The sequence below is a fragment of the Montipora capricornis genome, chromosome 6 (genome assembly GCF_036669925.1).
Source record: "Montipora capricornis isolate CH-2021 chromosome 6, ASM3666992v2, whole genome shotgun sequence".
Classification (NCBI taxonomy): domain Eukaryota; kingdom Metazoa; phylum Cnidaria; class Anthozoa; order Scleractinia; family Acroporidae; genus Montipora; species Montipora capricornis.
Genome location: NC_090888.1, coordinates 29,987,646 through 30,012,264, shown reverse-complemented (window position 1 = coordinate 30,012,264; position 24,619 = coordinate 29,987,646). Strand labels below are relative to the sequence as shown.

The window sequence follows — 24,619 nt, the reverse complement described above, 5'->3', positions numbered from 1 at the left end:
TTTTCTCCCTTAAATTTATTAATTAGTAACAAGATTTAGTATACGCTGTTTAATAAATAGCTAGCATAATTGTGACTGTTAGTGACTTTATTGTAATTACTCTGTTTAGTATATTTATGCTTTTAGTATTTTTGTAGCTGACTTATGCGTAGCTGACTTATGCGTTAAATAGATGCAACATCAGCACTGACGTTTACTAGAATACTACCGACACCCACTCATACCCACACTGGACCTCCACACACCCACCCCATCTGAGGTACAGCATCCTGTACAGCCAAGCCTTAATAATAAGGAGAATTTGCTCATCCACAGAAACACTTAAACAAAGAATAATGGTATATTCACATTTTTCCGTTGCTTGTGGCTATAATAGAGAGAAAGTACTGACCGAAATGCGGAAAGTCATCTCGATAACGCAGGAAGAGAGCCAGCGAGCTAAAGAAAAGGGAACTACCGCTCGCATACCCTTGCTAACGAGACAGTGTGGCCCAGTGGTTAGGGCGCTTGCCTTGAGATCCGGAGATCACGGGTTCAAGACCTGCTCTAACCACTCGTTGAATTTTATCCTGGTAGTCCCTGGTTCAACTTCCCAGCTGCACTTGTAAATAGCCAACTGGTTTGCCTCCGGCCAGTTGGGATTCTTAACAGTTGTTCATTGGCCCTGAAAAGCCCATATGGGGAGCGGTTAATTAAGTATGTATCGTATTATATTGTATTAAATAAATCTTATCATCTGTAAATAAACGCAGAGCAAAGACCTCTTATGAAGGCAAAAGTCGACACGCGTCGGGTTTAAAATAAAGAGTTTCGTTGTTGAAAGATTTTCCTCTATCGTGCAAATTATATATAATTCTAAGTTTAAAGAAGGAGAGTTGTTACTCGAGTTTCACGCACTAAGTGATCATCATCGATTCGTATAAAAGGTTAGCGCTAAAGATGAAATATCTGATGGAATGAGTTCGGTTGCTCGAGAAATTATTCGTGGGTTTCGAAATTACAAATATAATAAAATGACATATAATTGCGGAAATACGCTTTTGGGTTGGCCTAAATTGTGTGGAAAAAAGGTGCATATATTTTTTCATTGAAAGAACTCTAAATTTTCTATTATACCAATAACGCACAGGGAGAAATTTTTCGATTGCTTAAAGTTCTATGCAGCTAGGGTTTTTGGGAGGGGACTGTTTTACGTTTCTACTCCAGCTCCTTAATTTAGCAGTCTCTTTGTCATATACCAACAATTTTGCGGTTGGTTAGTTTTTCAATTTGTGCAAGTCACTGACACTCAGTCTGACTGCTCTATCATCATCAACTGGCGTAAGCGTGATTATCACTGTGGATCTGTTTCCTTGAAGAGAAGAATCAACGGGTCTTCTGTTGCTCCCTTTGACCTTGTCGGGACTTCTGATAGGCCGTGAGACAATTCCACCCGATCGGTTTCTGGCAGAGCAAGTGGAAATGGAGTTGCAGTCGTCGTACGCTGGCTTTCTTCTGACAAAGGACAAATGCCCTTGGTTTATTTGACTGCTTTGATAAGGCTGCTTTGTTTCATTATTCTTTTGTGTATCATCTTCCGTCACTCCAATGACAGGCTCCTCGTGATCCTCTGACGCATAGTCGTCCAACTTGTTTTCACAATTTTCCTCCCTTGCAACTTGGCTGCTGAAGTCACTTGTGGCTATAACCGAGTTTTCTCGATGTTCACTGATCGCAGCCGGAAACACACAGTTAGGTGACAACGGCAAAGCTGTTACTAGGCAGCTGTTGATATCGGATTTCGCTGGTTCTATTCCATGCTCACAGGCGTCAGCTCCAATGATCTCCTCCTCCATAGCCAATCTCAACCCAACACATTTGTCAATGACGTAAAGCTGAATGAAGACAATTAAAATAGTCCAGACTATTATAGAAACGCAAGCCAAGAGCTGCACGCCCAATATTTTAACATGACCACCTTTGAATGCACCATATGATGAAGAAAACGGCTGAGGAAGGCTGTCTTTTTCCACAAACAGTCCGACTGAGATCATTGCCCAGACGGAGCCACCTGCGTGCGTAGAGATAGCGCCAACGGGATCATCTATTTGGAGCTTATTTAGAAGTTGCCAACCAAATATGGTAATGGCTGAACCGACGAAACCAATTGCAATGCTCTCTCCTGGACGAACAACGCCACAAATGGCCGTGATGCTAACCAAGCTACCAAGGATCCCAGCCATAAAAAAAGGAATATCCAACCTATAAAAGGTAACAAAAGTTCCTGTAATTTTTTTATGTGATTTTCAGAAGCCGTCGTAATTGATAAAGCAAAATATGGTTTAGTTTTGTAACGCTCAGGCTCAATGTTGTTGCTCAATATGCGGCCATGTCAATCCAAATCGAAATACAAGTGGTGTTCTTCGGGTTTTTTAGCCTAAATTTCGTGAATCAGGTTTTAAACCTGAATTTCTTAAAAGAAATAATTGGTCACGGTAAGTTATGAAAATACCTTGTCGCCAGATTGCGCGCCCTTGGGCATATTAAGGACCTGTACTGCCAGAACTTAATAACAATATGTGTATCAACCAAGTGTCATCACTAACTGTTATACCAATAAGAACGAATCCCCAGGTGTTTTTAGATCCACGTTCAACTTGTCGTCACTTTATTTCCAGTTTCGAGACTCTTTCAGACCTAATCCAGCGGGATGTTTTCTTTTTTACAAACGTACGGAGATGAACGTTCCACGTTTTTTCCAGTTCGCAATAATCTTTCAACAGGAAACTAGGATCCCGTAACATACTGCTATCGTGCCCAAAACCCTGGGGTCACTTTGTCTGTCTTAGTTTTATTAGTCCCCTCTCCTGCAGAACGATGTTGGCATTGTCTTCATTGTCTTGGGGTAGTGAGGGAGAAACTTCTCAAGGTTGTAAGACCTAACTTGGAGTTATTCCTGCCAAAAAAGTAGTGAAAAGAGGTGTGTCCCCAAACGTTTTGGCCAGGATTGAAGGTGACACGGAGCTATTTTAAAGGCGGTAGTTAGATTACATTCCAGAAACAAAATCCTGTCCAGTTTAATTGCTCTTTCAAACAGAAAAGAAGTGATTGGTTTATGTATAGCATATGATTTGCTGTCAGGGATCCTGTGCAAACATTACTTCGCAGGAGAATAAGTGTGACACGCATATGTACGTTCCTGAACATGGGGTACAGACGAGACCTTGCCCTTAACCACTCCATTTTGTCAAAAAACTATTCTGCGTCCAGCTTTACCTTTTGCATTTGATGTAAGAGTAAATTGTTGCAAATATCCCACCACCACATGACGCATTAATGGTGCACACCGCTGACCGAGTGGCAAGTTTCCACTTGCCACCGCTGACGCCAAAAGTGCTGCCACAATTGAAACCGAGCCAGCCCCACCACAGCATGAACATGCCTGCAGAATGATAAAAAACAAAACATAAAATGCTTCGTATAGAAAGCACTCGAATCGCATTTTAATGTTGCAGACCTTGTAAGAACACAAAACGAAATTATCGTATTTCCTGTGTAATCCAGGGCCTAAATCTCTTCAGAACAATGAACCATAGATCGTTACTATTTTGACATAGACAGCGGAGAGAACGTTCAAATGTCCCCTGGCTTTTTCCTAAAACGTTTAAAGAGACAACCGTGGAACAGATAATCGTATTGGTATACGTTGGATCAAACAGGTGATCGGATCGACGTAATTAATTTTTAAAAATGCAGAAGCAGGAGCCAAAGGCGTAGGATAATTTTTAATTATCTTACACTGGTTGCGTTTCGGCTGACCAAACCATGCTTCTTCAACTTTCCTAGAAAATTGCATTTTGTGCTGGTATTTTCGGTCATTGCCCTAACTTATGGAAATTTGCTATTGTGTCTGAAAAAAAAAGCCTGTTTTGCAAGCCGAAATAAGGCACTATACGTTGTATCCTACTTCGATATCATCTTTTTTGGCCAGGTTTTGATTCCAGATATGAAGGATAGAATTTCTTATGATGCAAATGAGCTCCTGGGGAGCCATTACCAAAAGGTAACTATAATACCAAACATACCTAACAGAACGTTAGTCGGACATCCCATATCATGCTTCCATGGTGCGACACCTGTCGTTCTTCGGAATCTCCCTAACCTGGGCTTTAGCATCATAGTGGCAACAAGCCCTGCCACCCCTCCCACAAGGTGAACAGGGCTGGCACCTCCCATGTCAACCACACCCATTTCTTTAAGCCATCCCTTTTTTCCCCAAACCCAGTGAGCGGGAAAGCAGTAGGTGGCTGTGTTTGTGAAGGCAAATATAATGTAAGCTTTTAAGTTCATTCTTTCAGCTACTGCCCCCGAAACAATAGTTGTTGCAGTTGTGGCGAAAGAAGCTTGGAAGCAATACAGCGAGAACACTTCGCCCATGTCGGTCTCTTCTGCGTCTGTGAAAAACCTCCCAAAGCCAGAAAAAGAGTTTACGCCTGGAGCATCTCCGAAAGTAAAAGCGAATCCAAACATCCAGAAACCCAAGCCGCCAAAAATTACATCCACGGCATTTTTAACCATAATGTTGGTTTCATTCTTCCTAGAAACCATACCTACAAAAAAGGTTAAAAAAAGGCTTTTACAGTTTGTTTCGCACACTTTTTTAAACAATTTTGGATTTGTGAGCAACTTTTTTAAGGTGAACAGTTTTATTGTAAATCATATATACACAACTTAATTTAAAGATGTCTTTTCACCGGAGATACAAGCGCAGACGTAACGGAAATAACAGCAACTTGGTTATCGCACACCAAAGACATTGCACACGCGCTCTTGACGTTTAAAACAACCCAAAGTTTGCTTTCGCTCAATGATGATCTTCGTCTAATAAATTAATGGGCAGAACTGCTTTGTTATCAGGCCCGCGTAAGCGGCGGAGGTTAGCTGGGAAAGTTTAGACGAGATTCAAAACTGCTCTAATTTAGAAGAGTTTTGACAATCTATACAAGTACAAATCCATGTGAGGAAAGGAAAACCACAGGTAAGAAGGACAATTTAGACATTGGCGCTCGGCGTCACATCTTTTTCTTCAGATGCAATACAATACTTTATTTAACGGGGCTAACACATTATTGTTTGCAAGACTTGTTAGTTTAGTGCTGTCAGCTCAGAGGTGTTTGATCGCTGTAAACTGTATATACTAGCTAAAGACGAATACTTTTGTACTTTATGAAGAAGCATAATTAATTCCATATACACTATATTTGCTTTCTAGGGTTAGAACGGGAGCTCCGCCTTTGGGCTTGGCTAAATCCATATATTAATTACAAGTATAACTGAGAAGATCTATAGTAAAATAAAATGGTGTTTTTATACTCTAAAAAGCTGCTGGATAAAGGTCAATGTTAATAATAACAATAATAATAATAATAATTTGATTATTTCTATAGCGCGAAATTCGTTAATATATGATCTAACGCGCTTTACAAATTGGTAAAATGAAGGCTAACTAATGATACTGTTATTTACAATTGATATAAAACTTGTATGATTGATTAAATAAACTAATAGTGTTGCGCAACTAACAATAGAAAGTGAACAAACATTGATTACATGAAGTATGTAGTAATAATAGTCGAATAAACAAGGAAATAGAAAACCTAAATCTGAAATATCTAAAAATATGCTTTCCTAAAAAGATACGGCTTTACTTGCTTCTTGAATGAAGTAATGCTATCAGTAGCCCTAAGACTGGGCGGTAATGCATTCCATAAGATTGGAGCAACAACCGCGAAGGCTCTATCTCCAGTCGTCTTGGCCGATTTGATTTCGGGCCTTGCTAGAGTGTTGTTGCCAACAGACCTAAGATTATACCTAGCTTGTTTCAAAGATAAAAGACTAGTAATATATGCAGGTTCAATACCATGCACAGCCTTAAAAGTAAATAAATAACTTTAAAAATTATTCTAAATTTTACAGGCAGCCAATGGACGTCTACCGTGACTGGAGCGATGTGTGAGCCGTTGTGGCGTGTTGTGAGAAGTCTCGCGGCTGCGTTTTTTACGCGCTGTAGTTTATTCGTGTGGATAGCCGGTATACTCTATAGAACTGAGTTGCAAGAATCTAGGCGGCTAATGACTAATGCTTGAACTAACGTCTTAGCAGCTTCAAATAATAACAATTTACATATACGTCTTATATTGTAGATATAGCAAAACGCTGACTGATACGTCTAGTTAATATTTGTTTGAAATTGAAATTTAAAGTCAAACCAGACACCGAGATTTCTAGCTTCGCTTACAGACAACACGACAGTTCTGGCAACTAAGGGACTATCAGTTCGTACTTTGGAGAGCTGTTGGCGAGTCCCGATTAGCATGAACTCCGTCTTTTCTTCGTTAAGCTTATCAACAACCATCCACGATCTCACGGGCCTGATGCACTGCTTCATGGTACACCTGGCCTTCGTCTCACAGAGCGCACTGTCTGGTTTGAACGAGAGGTATAATTGGGTTTCGTCAGCGTATGCATTGGCGTGGGGCAGATGAGTCTTCAAAGAGCTTGCTAGCATAAACAGAAAAAAGAAGAGGACGGAGACACGATCCCTGTGGCACACTAAACGACAGATGACATCTCTCTGACAGTTTCCCGTTGACAATGACGCGTTGGGTCCGACCATACAAATAAGAGTCGAACCATTTGAGAGCATTGCCGGTGACGCCAAATGAGGTCTCTAGACGCCGAAGAAGGATATTATGGTCCACCGCTTCAAATGCGGTAGTTAAGTCCAGGAGAACTAGCAAAGACACATGTTGGCTATTCATATTTAGCAGAATGTCGTTAACAATTTTCAACAGTGCCGTCTCTGTATTATGTGCACTTCTGTACGCCGATTGTAATTCTGGAAAGAGTCCATTTTCTGTTATGTGGGTATAAAACTGGCTGCAAACCGCTCTCTCAGTAATCTTCGAAACAAATTGCAGATTACTCACTGGTCTTAGAGTTTTGTGATCAGAGACCTTTGCGCCTTTTTTCAGTAAGGGGTTCACAACAGCTTCCTTCAATTCATCTGGGAAGTGCCCCGTAGACAGGGATGCGTTCACCATTCTAGTTATCAGCGGCACCACCACGTCAAGAGAGTCATATATCAGATAAGCAGGCATCGGATCTAGGACACAAGACTTCTTCGCAGAATTTTTAATTCAAGTCACTAACATTACGCTCACTCAGGTTGTTATAAGAAATAAGGGTTCTGTTCGTGACAATGTCTGGAGGTACAAGATGTCCGTGCGAATGCACTCTATTTTGCCTACGAAATACCTCCCGATATCATTCGCCAAAACGGTCGTCTTTGTGTGCTCAGGAAGGGCCAACTGCTTGCGCTCGCAGAGCAGCTTGTTTGCGGCATTAAACAGCTTTTTCTGGTTAGAGCTATTCTCTTCAACGAACTGAGTATAGAATTCTTGTCTAGCTTTGTTCATTAGGTTCGTGGCATAATTCCGTTTCTTTTTGGAATCTACAAAGTCTGACGGAAGTATCGTTCTCCTCCATTTGCGTTCAGCTTTCCTGCGGACGCGCTTAGCCAGATCAATATCTTCATTGTACGCGCGTCCTTTGCGGCGCATGCCGATCGAGGTCCGGAGTTTGGAAAGGTCGGTGTTGTACTCCTTCGCATAGTCATTTAGATCATCGGCATTAGTTGGCACTTCTCATATGCAGAGGAAAGTCTGCTGTATATTTTGTTTCAGTTGGTCAATGTCGACAGACTTGATTTTCCGATAGCTGATGGTGTTAACCAGGAGACCAGGCCTGGGTGGCACGAGCCGACATCGAACAGCAGCATGATCTGATATAAACTTGTCAACCACACATCAGAAACCCATAAGAGTTGAAACGTGTAACGCGCGTTCACAGCTTCCGAATATTCAGTGAGAACTGATTGGTTGAATGTTTCAGTGCTAAGTACCATATTTGGAAACCCCTCGCTCTTGTTGTTCCAAATATGGTACTTAGCAAATTGAATATTCAGAAGCTTGTTTCCCAGCACACAAGGGGCCGTTACACGTTTCAATCCTTATGGGTTTCTGGCCACATATTACCGAGGAAATAAGCTACAGAGGAATAAATTAATTGCGCCTAAAAATATTTTTTTCCTTAGTGCTCCCCGTAAAATGCGAACAAGGCATTTCAAGTACATCGATAATTCGGAATATTACATAATTATAACTACACATCTGACATATAAGTATAATAGTTGACCTAAATGGTAGAAATGCTGACGGTTCATGCGTAGAACTGAAGGGAGATTTTAAAAGGTCTTGAGCAGGGACGGTACAAAACGTGGACCCCAAAACTGGACCCCCAACTGAACATCCTTCTGGACCCCACTCAAGCGAAGAAAGAAAACCAATAGATGGTTTTCACAGTGAGGTCATCAAATTTTAATATCAGAATCGCAAGGTCTATTGAATTCTTATCTAAAGGAGGTTGAAGATGACCTAGAAATAAATCTTCTTTTTACAATGACTGCAAAATTCTCGAGCGCTTATTGCCTAATTTTTTTGTCAACAAGTGGACAGACACACAAATTTATAATTTATGCACTTCGAAGAGTTTGATTTATGCAAAATTTTGTGAAACGTCGATCTGTCACTTTTGGACCAATAGAACGTATCCCTTTTTTTCATCAGCCAATAAGAGAGAGCGAGGGAAGTTATAAATTCGGTCGCGTTAGATTGAATAAAATTGAAGTTTCTCGCATTTTTGTGTTGCGTTCTTCTCGTGTTTTGACTTCATTTTGACCCCGCTGCCTTTTTGTTATTGTAAAAAAAACAAATTGATGTCAGTTTTTCATGCGTCTGTCTGACATCAATTTGTTAATTCGAGTTTCCAGTTCCGTGATGTCTTCGTTTCGATAATACAGCATTTTGAATGTCCGAATTATCACCTTGCGTGACACAATGATACAAAGCTACTTGGTTGAAAAAAATGCCTATCCTTTAGTATCTCAGCAGTTTGAACCTTCAAGTAAGTAAGAACTTTCACGACAAAGTGAACTCCAGTTGTTTTCATTGATTACCAGCCACCATATAGACCTTATTCACGATAGCCACCATGTTGGACTTGCCCTTATCATGCAAATTAGCTACACATTTCTGAGGGGGCAAACAACACAAGTTCGAGAGATTATCACGAACATCTTAGCCACACAGATGACTTGTTTTACGTTCATTAAATGTTTACACAAGTTACTTCGATGTGTTTTTAGTGAAAAATGAGCAGATAACAAAGTAGAAAGTCAAAATGTCCGAGGCAATCAAAAGATATAAAATTATTATAAAAGGTACTTAATTCTAAATTCTAAAATGTACTTTTAGCAATGTTAATTCAATATTTCGACGAGCCGATTTTCCGCAATTTGCCTTTATTCCAATGTTTGCCCCCCAGCATAACACATGGCTAATTTGCAAGACAATTTGAAAACCAACATGGCGGCTATCGTGAATAAGGGCTATTGGTGGTCCTGTTCCGGGACTCCCTCTTTTCCCGCGCTGAAAATGGGCCTGGAAACCCAGGCGGGAAAAGAGAGAGTCCTGTATTACTTGCAGGCGCATGCTCGGAATGACGCCATTTTCCCCCCAAAACTCGGGAAAAAAACCATATTTGGAAAAAGATTCCTTATTTGGGTATAGCTTATTCCGAGTGCTTTTACACTGGATACATAGGGATAATGTGAAAGGAAATTATAACGCCAAGTTTCTGGAGACAATTGATTTCGCCGTTAAGAAATGTCACTTTACCTTTGTGCCTAAGGCGGAACAACTGCAAGCTATTCATGCAGTCGTTACCGGTAATGATGGTTTTGTTAAACCTGCAACAGGATTTGGCAAGTCTGTTTGCTACGTGGTTGTTCCTTTAATATGTTTGCGATTTTTTTCGATCCGAGTCCGATGTTAATTGTAAATCAGTCCTTCTTATCGTGGGTCCCAATCATGGAAGATCAGATGGATGACATACGAAAGTATGGAAGTTCGTGCGTGAAACCCAACTGAACAGCTGCATGATGTTGCCGCAAAAAAATATCAAATTTTGATTTAATTGCTCTCCCGAGACTCTTTAAAACTTACAAATACACTGTAGGTTGTGGATGTGAATCGCTCAACGAAGACTAATAAATCTCCTGCTGGAACTCTTGTTTATTGTTCATTATTGATTGTTCATTACTTCTGTCGATCTAGTTATGTAATAATTAAACTGATCCAGTGATCATATATTTGAGTTGTCCAATAATTATTGAAACTGTGATTGTTTCAGGGGTTTAGGCCTACCAATTTTTTTTCAAAATCGGGGACAAATTGTTTGAATACCCAATATAAAACAGTCAGGTAAAAAATGTCGTAAATATTCTCAGTTTTATCAGGAATAATACACAAACACCGGTGACAAACAGAATATTTTTTTAGTAATTAGAGTAGAGTAATTTACTCAGACTATTAATTTTTCCTTAGAATAATTTTTCAAAGCACTCGTCGCATTAAATCTTTCTTTCCTTACTAGGACAGACTTTTGGCCGTGGCCAAATGGCTAAGCTTTATGTAGAGCTGCCTGTTGAGACTGCAATGATTTTTATATCGGAAAAACTAAAAGATGATTGCATGACAGAAAAACTGAGCATTATTCCTGATAAAGTTAAACGAAATTGAATCACAACCTGGACTATTTGTTTCTTTACATACTAGTTTGTGTTGATTACGCAATTATGAAGCAATAATGTTCCTATTAAATTTATACATATATATGCACAGTCAAACATCGATTATTCGGACGTTAATTGTCGCGATTTTTTTTTTCTGGTCAAAATTTGTTCGTGAATATTAATTAATAAGGATGAAATAATGCTACTTAAAAGCGTGTGTCATCTTGCCTTTACTGCAGATAATACGAAATTCTGACTCCGAGCTGTTTTGTCGCTGAGTGATGTCGCTGAGTGAAATCCTATGCTATATTTACTAGTTCAGGCTTTGCATCGATCTATTGCGATCTTCTCTCAGTCGTTACATTTATTCGGCAATAATTTTCCAACATCACTGCGATCGGGGTTTTTCCTCCTCGTTTGGTCACGATGAGGCATAATTTAGATGTTCTCTTTCCTGACACTGCAAATCACACAGTAGTTTTCATACATGTATGTTCCCTTTATTTACATATATATCTAGCCTGGGATCTAACTACAATATGATTGGTTCATTCCGAGCATGCGCCTGCAAGTAATACAGGACTCTCCCTTTTCCCGCCTGGGTTCCAGGCCCATTTTCAGGGCGGGGTAAGAGGGCGTCGCGGAACAGGACTACCATATTGGTGGATCACAGAACGTTTGACAATCCATACAAAACTCTACAAAGTTGCGTGAAACGCTTGGACAAATAACTCAGAAACGATATACCATACAGATCTGAGAATTGAAGAGATTTGTTTCCCACAACATGCCAAGTTCTTGGCCTTTTTCATTGAACGATTTCGAATTAATTTTTTTGTTGCGTGACAGTGTAAAATATCTATAGTTGAGGATACACGAGAAGCGAAATGAAAAAACAAGATCATACCGCATAACCACAATTCCTTGCGCCCTTGCCCACAATCCCTTGCGTTTCGAAGAAAATTTTGTTCTCCCTATTAGAGAGCTGCCTCGTTCATTCACTTCAGGCTCACTCACTGCGGGCAGCAATCAAGACGTAAGAGGCCAAATAAAATTAAGAACTGATTATTGCACGTGTTTTCAAAAATTGCTGAAATTAAAAACATACCTCAATGTTAATTTGGTCCACTGGATTACTTTTTGATAACTCAATAGTAAAATTTCTAGGAATAATAATTTTAAGGCTTGCCGGGAAATTCACCAGGCGGCCTTCTTTAGCGAAATTGAAGCAGCATTTTGCAATCGAAGTAAAAATTACTTTAGGTCAAGAACAGGAAACATGCACCGTGAAAGCAGGCGTAACGCAATCTGTGAATTCTCTCGGAACAGTTATTTTAAGACCTTTTGCAAAGTTCTCTTCCCTGTGTAAATGATGCCATATCGGTCGATGAATCGAATTGTCTTCGTGCATCTTATAATACCTTTTTCATTAATGTTCTAGCCCAATTTATGCGGAGTTATCTAACGTAGGAGAAGAAAATAGGCCTCTTATTTCAATATCGGGATGTCAAGCAAAACAGGATTTATTTTCAGTTTGAGTTAAATTTTTCATGACTGTAAATAACAATTTTGAATCAAAACAGACTCTTTCAGTTCTCTTGAATCGTCAAACTCTCACGTTTTCTTTGCTATGTATAAATTTGCTCTTGTTTTTTAAATGAAATAACCGCTTACCGCTGCTACCTTCTTTCCCAGAGAAAAGAGCAGCGGGAAAGACAGCCGTAAGAATACAAGGAAATAAAAGCGACGAGATTAAGACATACTCTGCTAGCGGGATATTGTAGACTTTTTCCAAAGTGGAGACCGGAAAACTAACTCAGTTTTGCCAAAGTGCTTTCAATTTACAAAGAGCGAAAACAATGCGCGTCTGGTAATATTCTTGAGTACCAACAACTACCCATGAATAAAAAAAAACGAATTGCCGTCTGTGTCAACCAATCAGCTCTTAGTAATGTCTTCTTTAATGAGAAATAAAAATGGAACAACAAAGCTGTTTAGAAACACCCATTTTAAATTGAACTTGACAGGTGAACTTTCGTCGTCAAACTGACACAGGTACAGTAAAGATAATGAGGGATACCTTTTTTAAAAAAAAATTCAAACTTACCAGATTCTACAAGTCCAAACCCTGAAATCATTGTGAAGATTATAAAAGCACTGGTTAGGATCCATACAGCATCTCCTGGTCCATCCATGTCACCCCGGCCTGTATGTGCGGTAACAAGTTGTTCGCTGACTGATGTCGGTAATGTTTCTGGTAGTGGCGATGAGTTGCTGATCATTGTCATAATTATCCCTCGAAAACAGTAGACAGTGTGGTTTCTGATAATGAATTCTTGTTTTTTTCTTTGAGGAAGTTGTGGAAGCCGGTACGGAAATGCAAATAGAACAACATGGAGTAAGTGTCAATGACGAGTGGAAATTTGAATCATTAAATATATTGCAGTAGAAAAAAATGGAAAAGTTACAAAGCGCAAAAAATTTCCAGCACCAGATATAGATATATGAAAGACGGTCCCCCTCTAATTTTAATGATAACCTGACTGTACTTAAAGCACTTAATAAAAATCTGAGATGATGGCACTAAAATCATTGGAAATAAGTTCACCATGTCGTTAATTAAAAATGCCAGTTCAATTTCATTTTGCGGCCGGTCAATTGTCGCTGAAAGAAAAATCCGAAGGACATTCTATGTATCCCTTTAGAAAGAGACCAGGAAATTTTACACAAATAAAATCTACAGATTTTTTGTTGATCGTTTGGTTAGCTGACAAGAAAAAAATAAATAATGCAGGGTGTAGCTCAGTTGCCATAGCCATGGCAGACGCATGTCGGATTTCTCAGCTAAAATACAGTAGCTGTTACCCCAACAAAACAAATAGCTAGTGTTTTATTGCCTCACCTCTATATTCACCCGTTGCCTTAATATTTGGTATTCCCCACAGTTGTCTTCAAGTTCCATTAGAACGCCCTTTTTATTAGCGAAAAAGTGGTTCCTTTCGCTTGAGTATGCAGTTTACAAAGCATAGGGCACCTGGTGTCTGACAGTTGTTTCCCAAAGCTTCGCGGATAATCTTCCAATTGCAATTTACATGCATAATTACGTTTACTCACTGAATACACTAGGCCGCCTGCGTCAACGAATTTTAAATTGACTATTACAAGCCAATGAAATATTCAATATGAATAGAACCAAATAAGAAAGGTTCGACAATCAAGATTATCTTTCGTTCTTGATGATCCCAGAAGCGCATATCTTATGACACGTTATGTTTATTCAAGCCTAGGGGAATATAGTCCATGTCTCTGGTTTGTAGTTTAATGAAGGCCATAAAACCGTGTATGATTTACCGTCACCCTGGTTGCATGACGTGGTTAGCACAAAGTAAATTTTGACGTGGTTAGCACAAAGTAAATTTTGACTCAGTCCGGCATTGGACGTTTAAGTTTAAACCGAAAAATCGTACATTAACTCAATGAATCATACGCCTTTGCGAAAACGAGAAAAGAAAAAACCCAGCAAAAAATTACATCTGCCACATCAAATGACGAAACCAAGTAATTACGTTGCGAAGAAAGCCGTCAAGCCGGGTCACCGAAAGATAGAAGCAATCTTCGCACTTTACTTAACGAGTTGCCAGTAATTACGGATCCCTGTTTATACGTAAAGGGTTCTAGGATCGCCAGGGGGCAAACATTGCAAGGCGCTGTAAGAAAATGTATGCCGGAAACTTATTTCGACGTCCAAAAAACGATTTTGGAAAGAGATCAACGCTTTTTTCGACACAGTTATATCAGAAATCGATTTGGGCAATGTTGATACGCAAAAGGGTGCGATTATGGCTAAATCGTACAATAGTAAAATATGACTTTTGACGTACGATTCTTCAGATTCTCCGCTTGTTCAGATTCTGCGATTCTTCCGATTCTACGATTTTTCCAATTCTCCTATTTTACCAATTTTTATTGTCCGATTCTAAGATTTTTCCGATTCTCCTATTTTACCAATTTTCATTCTCTGATTCTACGATTTTTCCGATTCTCCTATTGTCCAACCCGTACAGGTCGTACAATGGTTCACGAGTCGTACAATTGGTGAACTGCATAGATATTATTTACATACTGATGATAAGCAATTCTGCCGAACTCATACGACCCGTGAATGGCTGGTGAGACAAACATGCTAAGGACAATGCATGTTCTTCGCTCTGAAAACGTGAATGCCCCAAAGCGCAAAACACGACGAATATTCTTCGTTCTCAAAGCGTGAGAGCCCAGGAGGGCTATATACAGTATATACTCTTCCGAGTCCTAACGCCAAAATCGGTAATTAGAATGTATATTCCTCGTTCTAAAATCGTGAACTAAAGCGCAAAGCACAATGGATATTCGCCGTTGTGAAATCGTGAGGAAGTAAGTGCGGATAAACTACAGAATACAGCCCACTTTTAAAGAACTATCACTCGAGTAGCTCGGCGGCTCGCCAGTCGCGTTGACTGACGTTGCGAGCTGGTCATTTGTGGGTTCCACAAATGACCAGCTCCCAACATCAGTGGCTTCATAGCTCAGTTGGTTAGAGCGTGGCACCGGAATCGCGAGGTCACGGGTTCAAGCCCCGTTGAAGTCCTGAATTTTCAGGCTTCTCTACGCAATTGTAAAAATTGCGTTCATAACTGCGAAGATCATAGCTTCACTTGACAAGTATTAAAGTTACTGGATCTGAGCAATCTTGTCAAGCTCCACTATGACTTCGACCAATACAAAAGCGTCATCTTCATGTACTAGTTCTCTGTAGATCTGATCTTTGGAGCAGGTCTTTGAGGTTTTAGTACTCCCACAATCATACTCTCTTATCTACAAATTTGGTGGTGGACATTCAGAGGTTCTGTAAGTTCGTACAAAGTTATTTAAACAGACCTTTGTACTCATCGAAACCTTGAATTGGTAACGATTAATAGCTCTACCCACGACAAAACATCATTGTCATTCCTGGGCGAGTAAACTTATGCTTCTCTGGGTAACTTCGATCGTTCAGTGTTACAAGACCTCTTACAACCCCACACAACACAATGATCGCCACAAGACATATTTCCAATATTATTTGAATTGCTGAGTTTAGAAATAGGACACGTTGATACCACTGAAAAGGCTTAATTGAGATGTTTCCTCCAGATTTATTCCTAATTTTGTAATAGTTTGAGACCATTTCATAATAAATCTTACGCAAGCAAGGAAGTTAGTTAATCAGCAAATATTATCTCATATTTAACAATTATTCCATTCGCGCTTGTTGGATATGAGATGGTAAATAGCCAACGAGGCGCGTAGCGCCGAGTTGGCTATAACCAGTCTCATATCCAACAAGCGCGAATGGAATAATTGTTTTATTAAATTCCTTCAACTCCAAAAATTTGGAAGTACGAAATACGAGCGGAAAAAGCGAGCAAATCCGAGCGAAATCGAAAAAAACTTGATGAGAACTGATGCGATGTTGTGTAATACCTTGTTGTCAGACAGACGCAGGCTCATCACAAAAACTTTTCTTGCCTTTTCGCGTACTTCTAAACGTCGGAATTGATCCAAACTTTGCACAAAAAAAGTTTTTTTTCTCCTTTTTGGCTTTATTCAAAGAGTAATTTCGCATTCCGGCGAAAACATTTTTAGTTTAGCAACGCTTAACGCAATCATTTACCATATAAGGTCAAACCAAGGTATATGAGCTGATAACTGAGATTGAGTGAACCAATCAGAGCATGCGAAATGCATTATCCGAGGTTGAGAATTTAATATTCACGTTATTCAAACACAAACTTACACTTGCCACGCATCAACATTGCCAAAATCGATTTCTGATAAAACTGAGTCGAAAAAGCGTTAATCTCTCTCTAAAATCGTTTTTTTGGGCGTCGAATAAGTTTTCGCCATACATTTTCTCACAGCGACTTGCAATGTGCAATTTATGGGAAAGAATATCACATTACAGAATATAGAGATAGCGCATCGTGTGCCAGTCAGAAGTGCCGGGAATCGACCGAAGCCCATCATATGCAAATTTACAAGGAGGATAGCAAACGAAACGGTTATGGCTGTCCGGAAGGATGCTTGTAAATCAAACCCAGTTAACCTTGGCTTGCCTGACCGAGTTTCTTTATCGTCTCTTAGACTCTTCGACCATCTCACACCCAAATTGCAGATTGTCTTCTCCGAAGCGAAGAAATTCAAAACTAATAATCATTTTGAATTCTGTTGGGCCAAGAATTCCTGCGTTTACCTTCGTAAGGACCGGGAATCGAGAGTGTTGAAGTTCAAGGATGTCGAGGATCTACACAAACTTCTAAGCTATGTATATGTAATTTATTTGAAGTATGTCTGGCCTCATATTGATTATATTGCTTCGACGGCGACTAGCAAACTAGTTTGTATACTCGCAAGGCTAAGACATCATGTACCTCTAAATATCCTTCTTCAAATCTACCGCTCCCTGATATTTTCTCTACGCGCTCTACGGTATACCTGTCTGGCAGCTCAGCGTGATTTGAAGAAGATCTTTACTTTGCAAAAACGTGCACTCCGTCTTATCTTCTTTTCCAACAAAAGATCTCATGCCATCCCTCTTTTTATTGCTTCAAACATTTTTCCTGTTGATATGCTTTACTTTGAAACTTTTTCCACTATAATGCATGATGTTTTTACTAATTCAACACCTATGAATATTCGTCAGCTTTTTATTCATTCATCTGATGTCCATGCACATAATACACGTTTCTCTTCGGTAAGGAAAATTGTACTTTATAGCTATGTATTCCGCTATGTAACTGCCTATTATAATATATTTTAGCTTACAACTGCATATCATAAACCTGTACTATACTATTAACATTAATACCAACAAATATTGTATCTTATAACTAGTGTCGTAATCCTATACTGTAGTAATATTGTAGACTAATATTGTAATCTTTCAACTTTTATTTACTGTTTATTTATCACTAATACCCGCCAAGATTAGCCAATGCTATACGCGGGTTGTGTAAATTGTGTGAATTGTGTAAATAAATCAATCAATCAATGAATGTTTGCCCCCTGGCGATCCCAGAACCCTTTGCGTATAAAGCGCGGATTCGATTTCTGGCAACTCATTCATTAAAGCAATCGTTGGGGGGGTCTTCAAGTTTCTTTTAAGTAGCATCCCTACTGAGCAGCATGATGCTTGAGTATTTAAGGACCTGATTTTGATTCAGTTTTACACAAAGTCCTATATTGTGTAATACTAAAACAATTTCATCAGCATTTTGACAAAAAGATTTAATGCTGAGATAGTAGGTGCATCAACACAATATTCATTATTGTGTAACACTTAAACAATTTCATCGGCATTTTAACAAATGATTACATGCATAAAGTCATGTTATGCAATCTCACTATCCGAATCATTCTTTGTAGATGAGGTTGATGAGGTTGATGTGAGTTTTTTGCTATTAGAGCATGTACTGCTCATATAAAAAAGCAGTAAGCTTTGGCTGATTATCTTCTTTCTTCCTTGAAGCGGTCCTGTCTTATCTCAATTATAACACAATCACTGATATGTCCTTGCTCTTTAAGCTGTTTGAGAGGCTCTAGGTGAAATCTCTTTCCCCGTTTAGTGTGAAGTGCTTCTCTGTTGACGTTATTACTGTCAATCACAGGAATACTGGCTTTTTGAGTGATATCTATTTCTCCATTCCCAGTCAAACGTTTACACAGCTCTTTAGCCTGTCTTGACAATACTTTCAGCTTCTTGATTTTGTTCTTTCATTCTTCTCTTCCTTCTCACTTCTTCAGCCTTAGTGTAAGTATTTTGGTTATATGATCTTCTACGTAAGGCAAGAAGTACGGTATTGCCCAGCATGTGAAAAAGTGTTCCCTTTATTTCTTCTAAAGCTTGAAGCTTCACTTCAACATACCTTACTGTGCTCTTTCCCCCTGGAACTAAATCAAGGGAGGGAAGATAACAATTTTTCTTTTTCTCTGACACTCTGTTTGTAATATCTTGAGAGGAATTTGTCATTTTCTCCAAGGCACCTATAGCTCTTTCACGCCGAAAAACATCTTCATGCAGAATTGGCATCATGTCGAATAGATTGTAACCTTTGAATGTTGTGCGAATGACCACTATCTGAGTTTGCTGAATTGCTCTTGATTTCATCCACTTTTGAAGCCAAAGAGTTTATGTCACTTTCTATTTCAAATTTCCGCCTTCTTTCAGCAATTAATGTAATGTTGGAATTGTTCGTTTGAAGAAAAATCTGGTTGGTTGTCTGACTTGAAAGCTCTCCTAACTAGAAAGTTGCCTATGTTTTTGTCGCGTTTGAATGAAATAAGTGGTGGTAGAGAAAAGATGTGTTGAGTTTCGGGATCATTGCGAAGAATTTTGAAGTTTTTGAGAATTACATTTTTGACTGCAAGGTTTTGTGGATGGTAGGAGAGGGTGAATGGAATTCTGTTGGTTTCTCCGTTTTGTGGTGATTGTAGTACGGTATTTCGATCGATTTCTTGGGCACGATGTTTGCCTGTGGTGATAGCGGAGTCTGGGTAGCCCCGTTTTTTAAAAACTGGCACATTTCCTCACATTTGTTGTTAAAATCGGAGTCGTTATTACAAAGGCGCCTCAGTCTTAGAAATTGAGAGAATGGAATGGCATTTTTTACGTGTTGTGGATGAGAGGACGAATGTAATAAACGTCAGCTTTCCAAATCTTTCACGGTGGCTATATGACCTTTATCAACTCGTTTGATAAAATAAATTTCTGTTTCAATCTCCCACCGACGCAGCACCACAGTTTCTTTAGAAACTAAAAATTATTGTCAGCACGGTCTTACAACCCGGTGACATAGTGTATATACTACCACAAAAAGTTACCAGATGATTTGCTATTTGGTTTCAGTGATGTACATAAAATACGTACGTAAAATATTAGAAATACATCTCACATATCCGATGGCGAAAGATGCAATTGTTGTCGAATCCCATTACTCGTCGCTCTCATGATTCCAGATATCTTTTTTTCACCGCATGTCGTGTTAATCCAATTCACGTTTTATTTTTGAGCTCCATAAGGGTATATTTTGTTTAAAGATCCACCAAAATGCTATTCGAGTTACAAGTGTCCACCAGATAAAATCTACGTATTTCTACTACCCCCTAAAGACCTACCAAAAATACTCACAAAAGTCTCTACGCACAAAGACACTACTTAGCAGGGGAGTGACGGGAAAGACCTATTGCGCAACTTTTCCATTTTCTTGACACGGGAAAGGTAGAAATTAAACTCATTTTCTGACTGTGTTGCCTATGGCAACCCACTGAACATACAACTGATCGGACTGGGAACTAACGAAATTGATTAAACTAAAACGACAAGAAATATGCCAATAATAAAGATAAAGTTTCTCACTGCCAACGTTTTCATCTAAGGCTGGCTTTTAAATCACGGATGAACAAGACTCTTTCATTTTACAACGCATCTCTGATCGACCAATTGCTAAGGTTTCAAAATGATCCAACTTTATCCTATGGTTGGTTGAGAAAACATGATCAGCAATTGCAGATTCGTGACTATTTGTTGCAAGAGCTTTAAAACGTTCTTTTTTTCTGTCAAGTAATTGACCTTTCCTTTTCCTTATATAGAAATCATTGCAATCCCAGCAATTTGCTCTGCACACTAAAAATAAAAATACTTCATTCTTCGGGTGTGTAACAAAATCCTCTTGTCTTCTTGAGATCATAAGGTCAACTGTAACAACCGGGGTGACGAACAAATTCTAATGCAGCGATAATTAAGCCAAAGTGCGAACTAGGTTTATTTTGTATTTACGCGGAGTAAAAGAATCCCATTTGGTATAAAGACCGGTGAATGTCTTTTTTCGATAGATTGATGTTGAGAAGGAGTTGTCACAATGGCGTTATCCAGGAATGAAATTTCATCGTTTTGTTCAAACTCAATTGTGAATTTAATGTTGTTGTGTCTCTCATTCAGGTAATCTAAAAAACTCAAAGCATCATTTTTGTTCTTGAAAAGAGTAAAGGTATCGTTCACATACCGAAACCAAATAGTAGGTTGATTGATGTTATCGCCCATTTTTTCTCAAAATAACACATCAAAACAGGACCAAGGGGAGAGCCCATTGCGACGCCATTAATCTGGTCATAGTATTGGCCATCAAAAACAAAATGATTCTTCTTTGTTGCAAACAAGAGTAAATTCTTTAGGATCAATCGGGGTAGTCTAGGTGGATTTGCGAGGGCACACAGCTTATCAAGCCAAATTTTGAACAGTTTTATCCAGTGGGACATTAGTAAATAGTGAATTGACTTCAAAGGAACACATGAACTCGCCGTTACGGGTGCTCTGTTTGGCCCATTCTTCAAAACTGAAGGCGTCTTTAACTGAAAAGTCGGCCCCCTGGAAAGCCAATGATAAGTGTATTTATTTTAGTGATGATAAGTATTGACAAGTTTTAGAAAAGAGCAGTTCGTTTTGGTTTCCTTGAGGAGGTCTCACCCGTCTTAAGTCTCAGTTTTAGACGCCTCGGATAACAAGTTATGGAAGAGTATAACTCCTTCTGCGGAAGGTCCTTTGGTAGATCTTCTCCCTCCCAGTAAAACAAGATTGCTAAGGAATAAAGATCATTCCTATGTACTTCCTCAGATTAGGACCAACGTTTCAAACGTTGTCTCATTAATAGATGCCTTTTCAATTTTATGTAATTGTTTATTGTAATCCAGAACGCTTTTTTTTTTTGAAACTAATAAATAATGGTAATTGAACTGACTGGAGTGCAATTTGGTCTGAAATCATACGTGTGATTTCAAAATCGAACGAGCGCGCAGCGCGAGTTCGATTTGAAATCAACGAAGTTCAATTATACCTCTTTATTACATCCATTTAGAAATCATACAATCATTATTTACAGCTAAAATACAGGATTATAGTCAGTGCCAACATTTTATTGATCCAGTCAGTGGGAACAAAAGTTGCAACACTCGCCATGCAATGGTTTTCTTTGTCTTTCATTTTCCTGCAATTTGATTGGTTACCTGAAACAAGCCTTGAAATCTGATTGGCTGTTTTGTTTTAGTGTTCCTTTCTCATTGGCTGGGGAAATGGTGCGATTTAGAGCAAAAAAAGTGCGATTTGGGAAAAAATCGCACTGCTGAGAGCCAATCAGATTGCAAGGATCAGCAGTGATTTCTAATAAATAAAGAGCTTTATTTATTTATTTATTTATCTTTGTTCTGGGCGCATCTGAACTTCTGAATCGGAATAGATAAGTGTCCGTATCTTCGTAAATATTATTTATTTAATATCATTTTTAGGTGTTTCTATTCCTTGCTGGGTTAAGGAGGCTCGAGAGGGTTTTCAGTTGAGTGCGCGCGCGTAAGCCACAAACGCAATTCGTAAGCTGCTCGCGTCAGCTCATGATTCGAATAGGTCACCAGAAATAATTCCACGCACCTTTCCACCGCTAATTCCACTCATCTTTCTTCTAATTCCTACATGTAAATATATGGAATATAAATAGACATCTCCTATTCACGAAAACTAAGAAAATTCTACACAAACGGTTTAATGGTCACTTATTTTTTGCATGTTAGCTTAGATTAATTTCAAATTTAAACAAATTCTGTGCATGAAAAAAAAACATTTAGAGACACATTTCAAAAAAACTGATTTTTCCGAAAAACTGGCCTGTAAATTTGGTTGAATTTTAAATATTTTAGAGATTATTTCTAACATTATCTGGTAACGCTGAATGGGAACCAGATTTCACCGTCCCGTTTCTTCAAAGACAATAGGGAGCTTAAGCAACGACAACGGCGACGGCAACGAGAACGTCATCTCAAAATATAAATTCGCTTTATTTTAATCGCTTCGTAACTATTTCAACCTTTTTGATATGACAGGGGTGTGGTAGTTCCTTAAAAATGACATTGGTAGGAACGGCGCTTAATTTAGGGGAGAAAATGGTAATTTATCCTCAAGTGCTAACGTTGTTCATAAAACCTCAAATTTGGCTATTTCACATTGTAGTTTTGCTGACGACGGCAAAGAAATGGACAAAAGTGAAAAACGCACGTGCAGGGCGTGCAAAGCTATTGTTTTTGCGTACTGTATATGCAAATTTGTGACGTTCTCGTTGCCGTCGCCGCCTACGGTGGGATTTTCTTCATTTCTCGGCTAGAGTTAGGTCATAAAGTACTTAAGACCTGGCCAAACGAAACGCAAGTCATCGCAAGTCGACGCAAGTTCTCACTTGCGATGACTTGCGTTCACTTGCGATAGGGTGGCCAAACGAGACGCAAGTTGAGCGCAAGTCCTTTGCAAAAGCAGCAGAATTTTTGTTTTTTTTTTCTTTTTCCTAGGTTCAGACTCGGAAGAGCTGCTACTTTCACTGTAGCTGCTGCTTATACTTCCACCGCTACTGGGTCTCCTGTTCTGGTTTTCCTTTTTCTTATGTTTTTTTAACTCCCTATCCTTGTTTTCTTTTAGCTCTTCAGGGCTTAAGTTTTCCGAATTTTCCTCCGTGACAGAAGCCATCTTGTCAAAATGAAAGCGCGAAAGGCGCGAAATAGTTTGAGGTTCCTGCTCAAACAGCGGCATCAGATTGGCTAAAAGGTTTCCAAAAAAGTTCGAATGACTTGCGAAAACTTGCATCCACTTGCGTTGAGTGGCCAAACGAGACGCAAGTTGGGCGGACTTGCGTCCAAAATTTGAACATGTTCAAATCAAACGCAAGTCGTCGCAAGTCTTCGCAAGTGAATGCAAGTGGGTGGCCAAACGGTATGCAAGTCAGCGCAAGTAACAAAACTTGCGTCGACTTGCGATGACTTGCGTTTCGTTTGGCCAGGGCTTTACTCCCAAAATGAAAAAAAAATGGGGGCCATCGACTTTGTTTCGGAGAAAATGGCAGTGGAAAAATGCCTTAATTTCGAGAAATCGGTCATAATAGCGAGATGTAGGCTCATCTGCTCATCCATCGAAAATCATAAAAATAAACTGTTAGAGTGAAAGTTTCCGTGCATAGGTTTTTAGGAGTGAGATTTTTAGATAATTGTATGCCGCTAGGGATGTGGTAAACAGTAGAGTTCATCCTCGACGAGCGTTTTCGTAAGCTCTATCCGCTGCAACCACTACCGGAATTCGATGGCACGAGGAAAGAAAATGTTAAAAAAGGATAACTTCTCACGGTGAGAATTTTTTCATTTCATCATATTGTGTAGATAGTAAGTAAAGTAAGTGATTCATGATTAAAAAAATAGGGGTCACCTATGATCTGAACGAATAAAATCGATGTGATTTTGCAAAGCTCTTGGAAAAGTTCGTTTGTCACGCTTTTGCGTGACCTGTCGGGCAAGGACTGGAACCCAAGAGAGGATCGATCGTTGAAGAGATGAAAGGTTTTTACCGAAAAAAAACCTTTCTCGAGCATAGCAACGAAGTTTTAAGCAGGGGTCATCTTCATTTGGTTGGTGTTTTGTATAATATCTCTCCATTGCCGTCATGCTCATCCTCTGGAGTGTTTTTTTTGTGAAATTCAAGCGGACGAGGACGAAAATACTGCTCAATTTTCACGAAAGTAAAGGAAAAGAACTTTAAAAACATGCATTCACTTTGAGCTTAAGTTCGTAGGGTAATAAAAACATTAAAAAGAAACAGCCCCATTAAATTTACGCAACGGTTCGTCCTCGAGTTTTCCAAACTTTCAGCCACTAGTCTACTCGATCAGCTACCTTTTCCAGAGCTTTTCCATCCTCCCGCTCACTTCTCCTTGAAGTTTCATGATGATTCGGAAATGAATGTGCCATTCTTTTGCCGGCCTGGAATTTTTTCCTCCGCGTTTTTGTCGCCATGTTATTTTAACTGATGCTTGAAAATTTTGTATGAAAGTCAAGTAGACTAGTGCACGA

The 24,619-nt window shown here is 39.2% G+C and overlaps 1 protein-coding gene and 1 pseudogene across 3 annotated transcripts; both read right to left on the bottom strand.

Annotated features, from left to right (window-relative positions):
• Positions 1-24,619, bottom strand: LOC138050428 (putative ammonium transporter 2). Of its 3 annotated transcripts, XM_068896762.1 has the most exons (6): positions 24,443-24,619; positions 22,167-22,204; positions 12,780-13,007; positions 4,065-4,589; positions 3,256-3,421; positions 1-2,241 (listed from the first exon to the last, which is right to left on the bottom strand). In XM_068896762.1, exons 3-6 carry the CDS (start codon positions 12,958-12,960, stop codon positions 1,257-1,259), a joined length of 1,857 nt encoding a protein of 618 aa, XP_068752863.1. In that variant the 5' UTR covers positions 12,961-13,007; positions 22,167-22,204; positions 24,443-24,619; the 3' UTR covers positions 1-1,256. The 3 variants fall into 3 exon arrangements, with proteins under 3 accessions (XP_068752863.1, XP_068752861.1, XP_068752862.1); XM_068896760.1 differs by lacking the exons at positions 22,167-22,204; positions 24,443-24,619 and adding an exon at positions 13,575-13,747 and having other exon boundaries at positions 12,780-13,018; XM_068896761.1 differs by lacking the exons at positions 22,167-22,204; positions 24,443-24,619 and adding an exon at positions 13,575-13,747.
• On the bottom strand, positions 6,495-7,847 carry LOC138050978 (uncharacterized; annotated as a pseudogene).

What these genes read in the sequence shown, in the direction of transcription:
- LOC138050428 (XM_068896762.1), bottom strand. Translation starts at nt 12,960, where the DNA reads ATGACAATGATCAGCAACTCATCGCCACTACCAGAAACATTACCGACA. An exon ending in TCCGACTAACGTTCTGTTAG is followed by an intron (nt 3,422 to 4,064) that starts GTATGTTTGGTA and finishes ATCATTCTGCAG; the next exon opens with GCATGTTCATGCTGTGGTGG. An exon ending in TCTTACATCAAATGCAAAAG is followed by an intron (nt 2,242 to 3,255) that starts GTAAAGCTGGAC and finishes TACCTTTTATAG; the next exon opens with GTTGGATATTCCTTTTTTTA.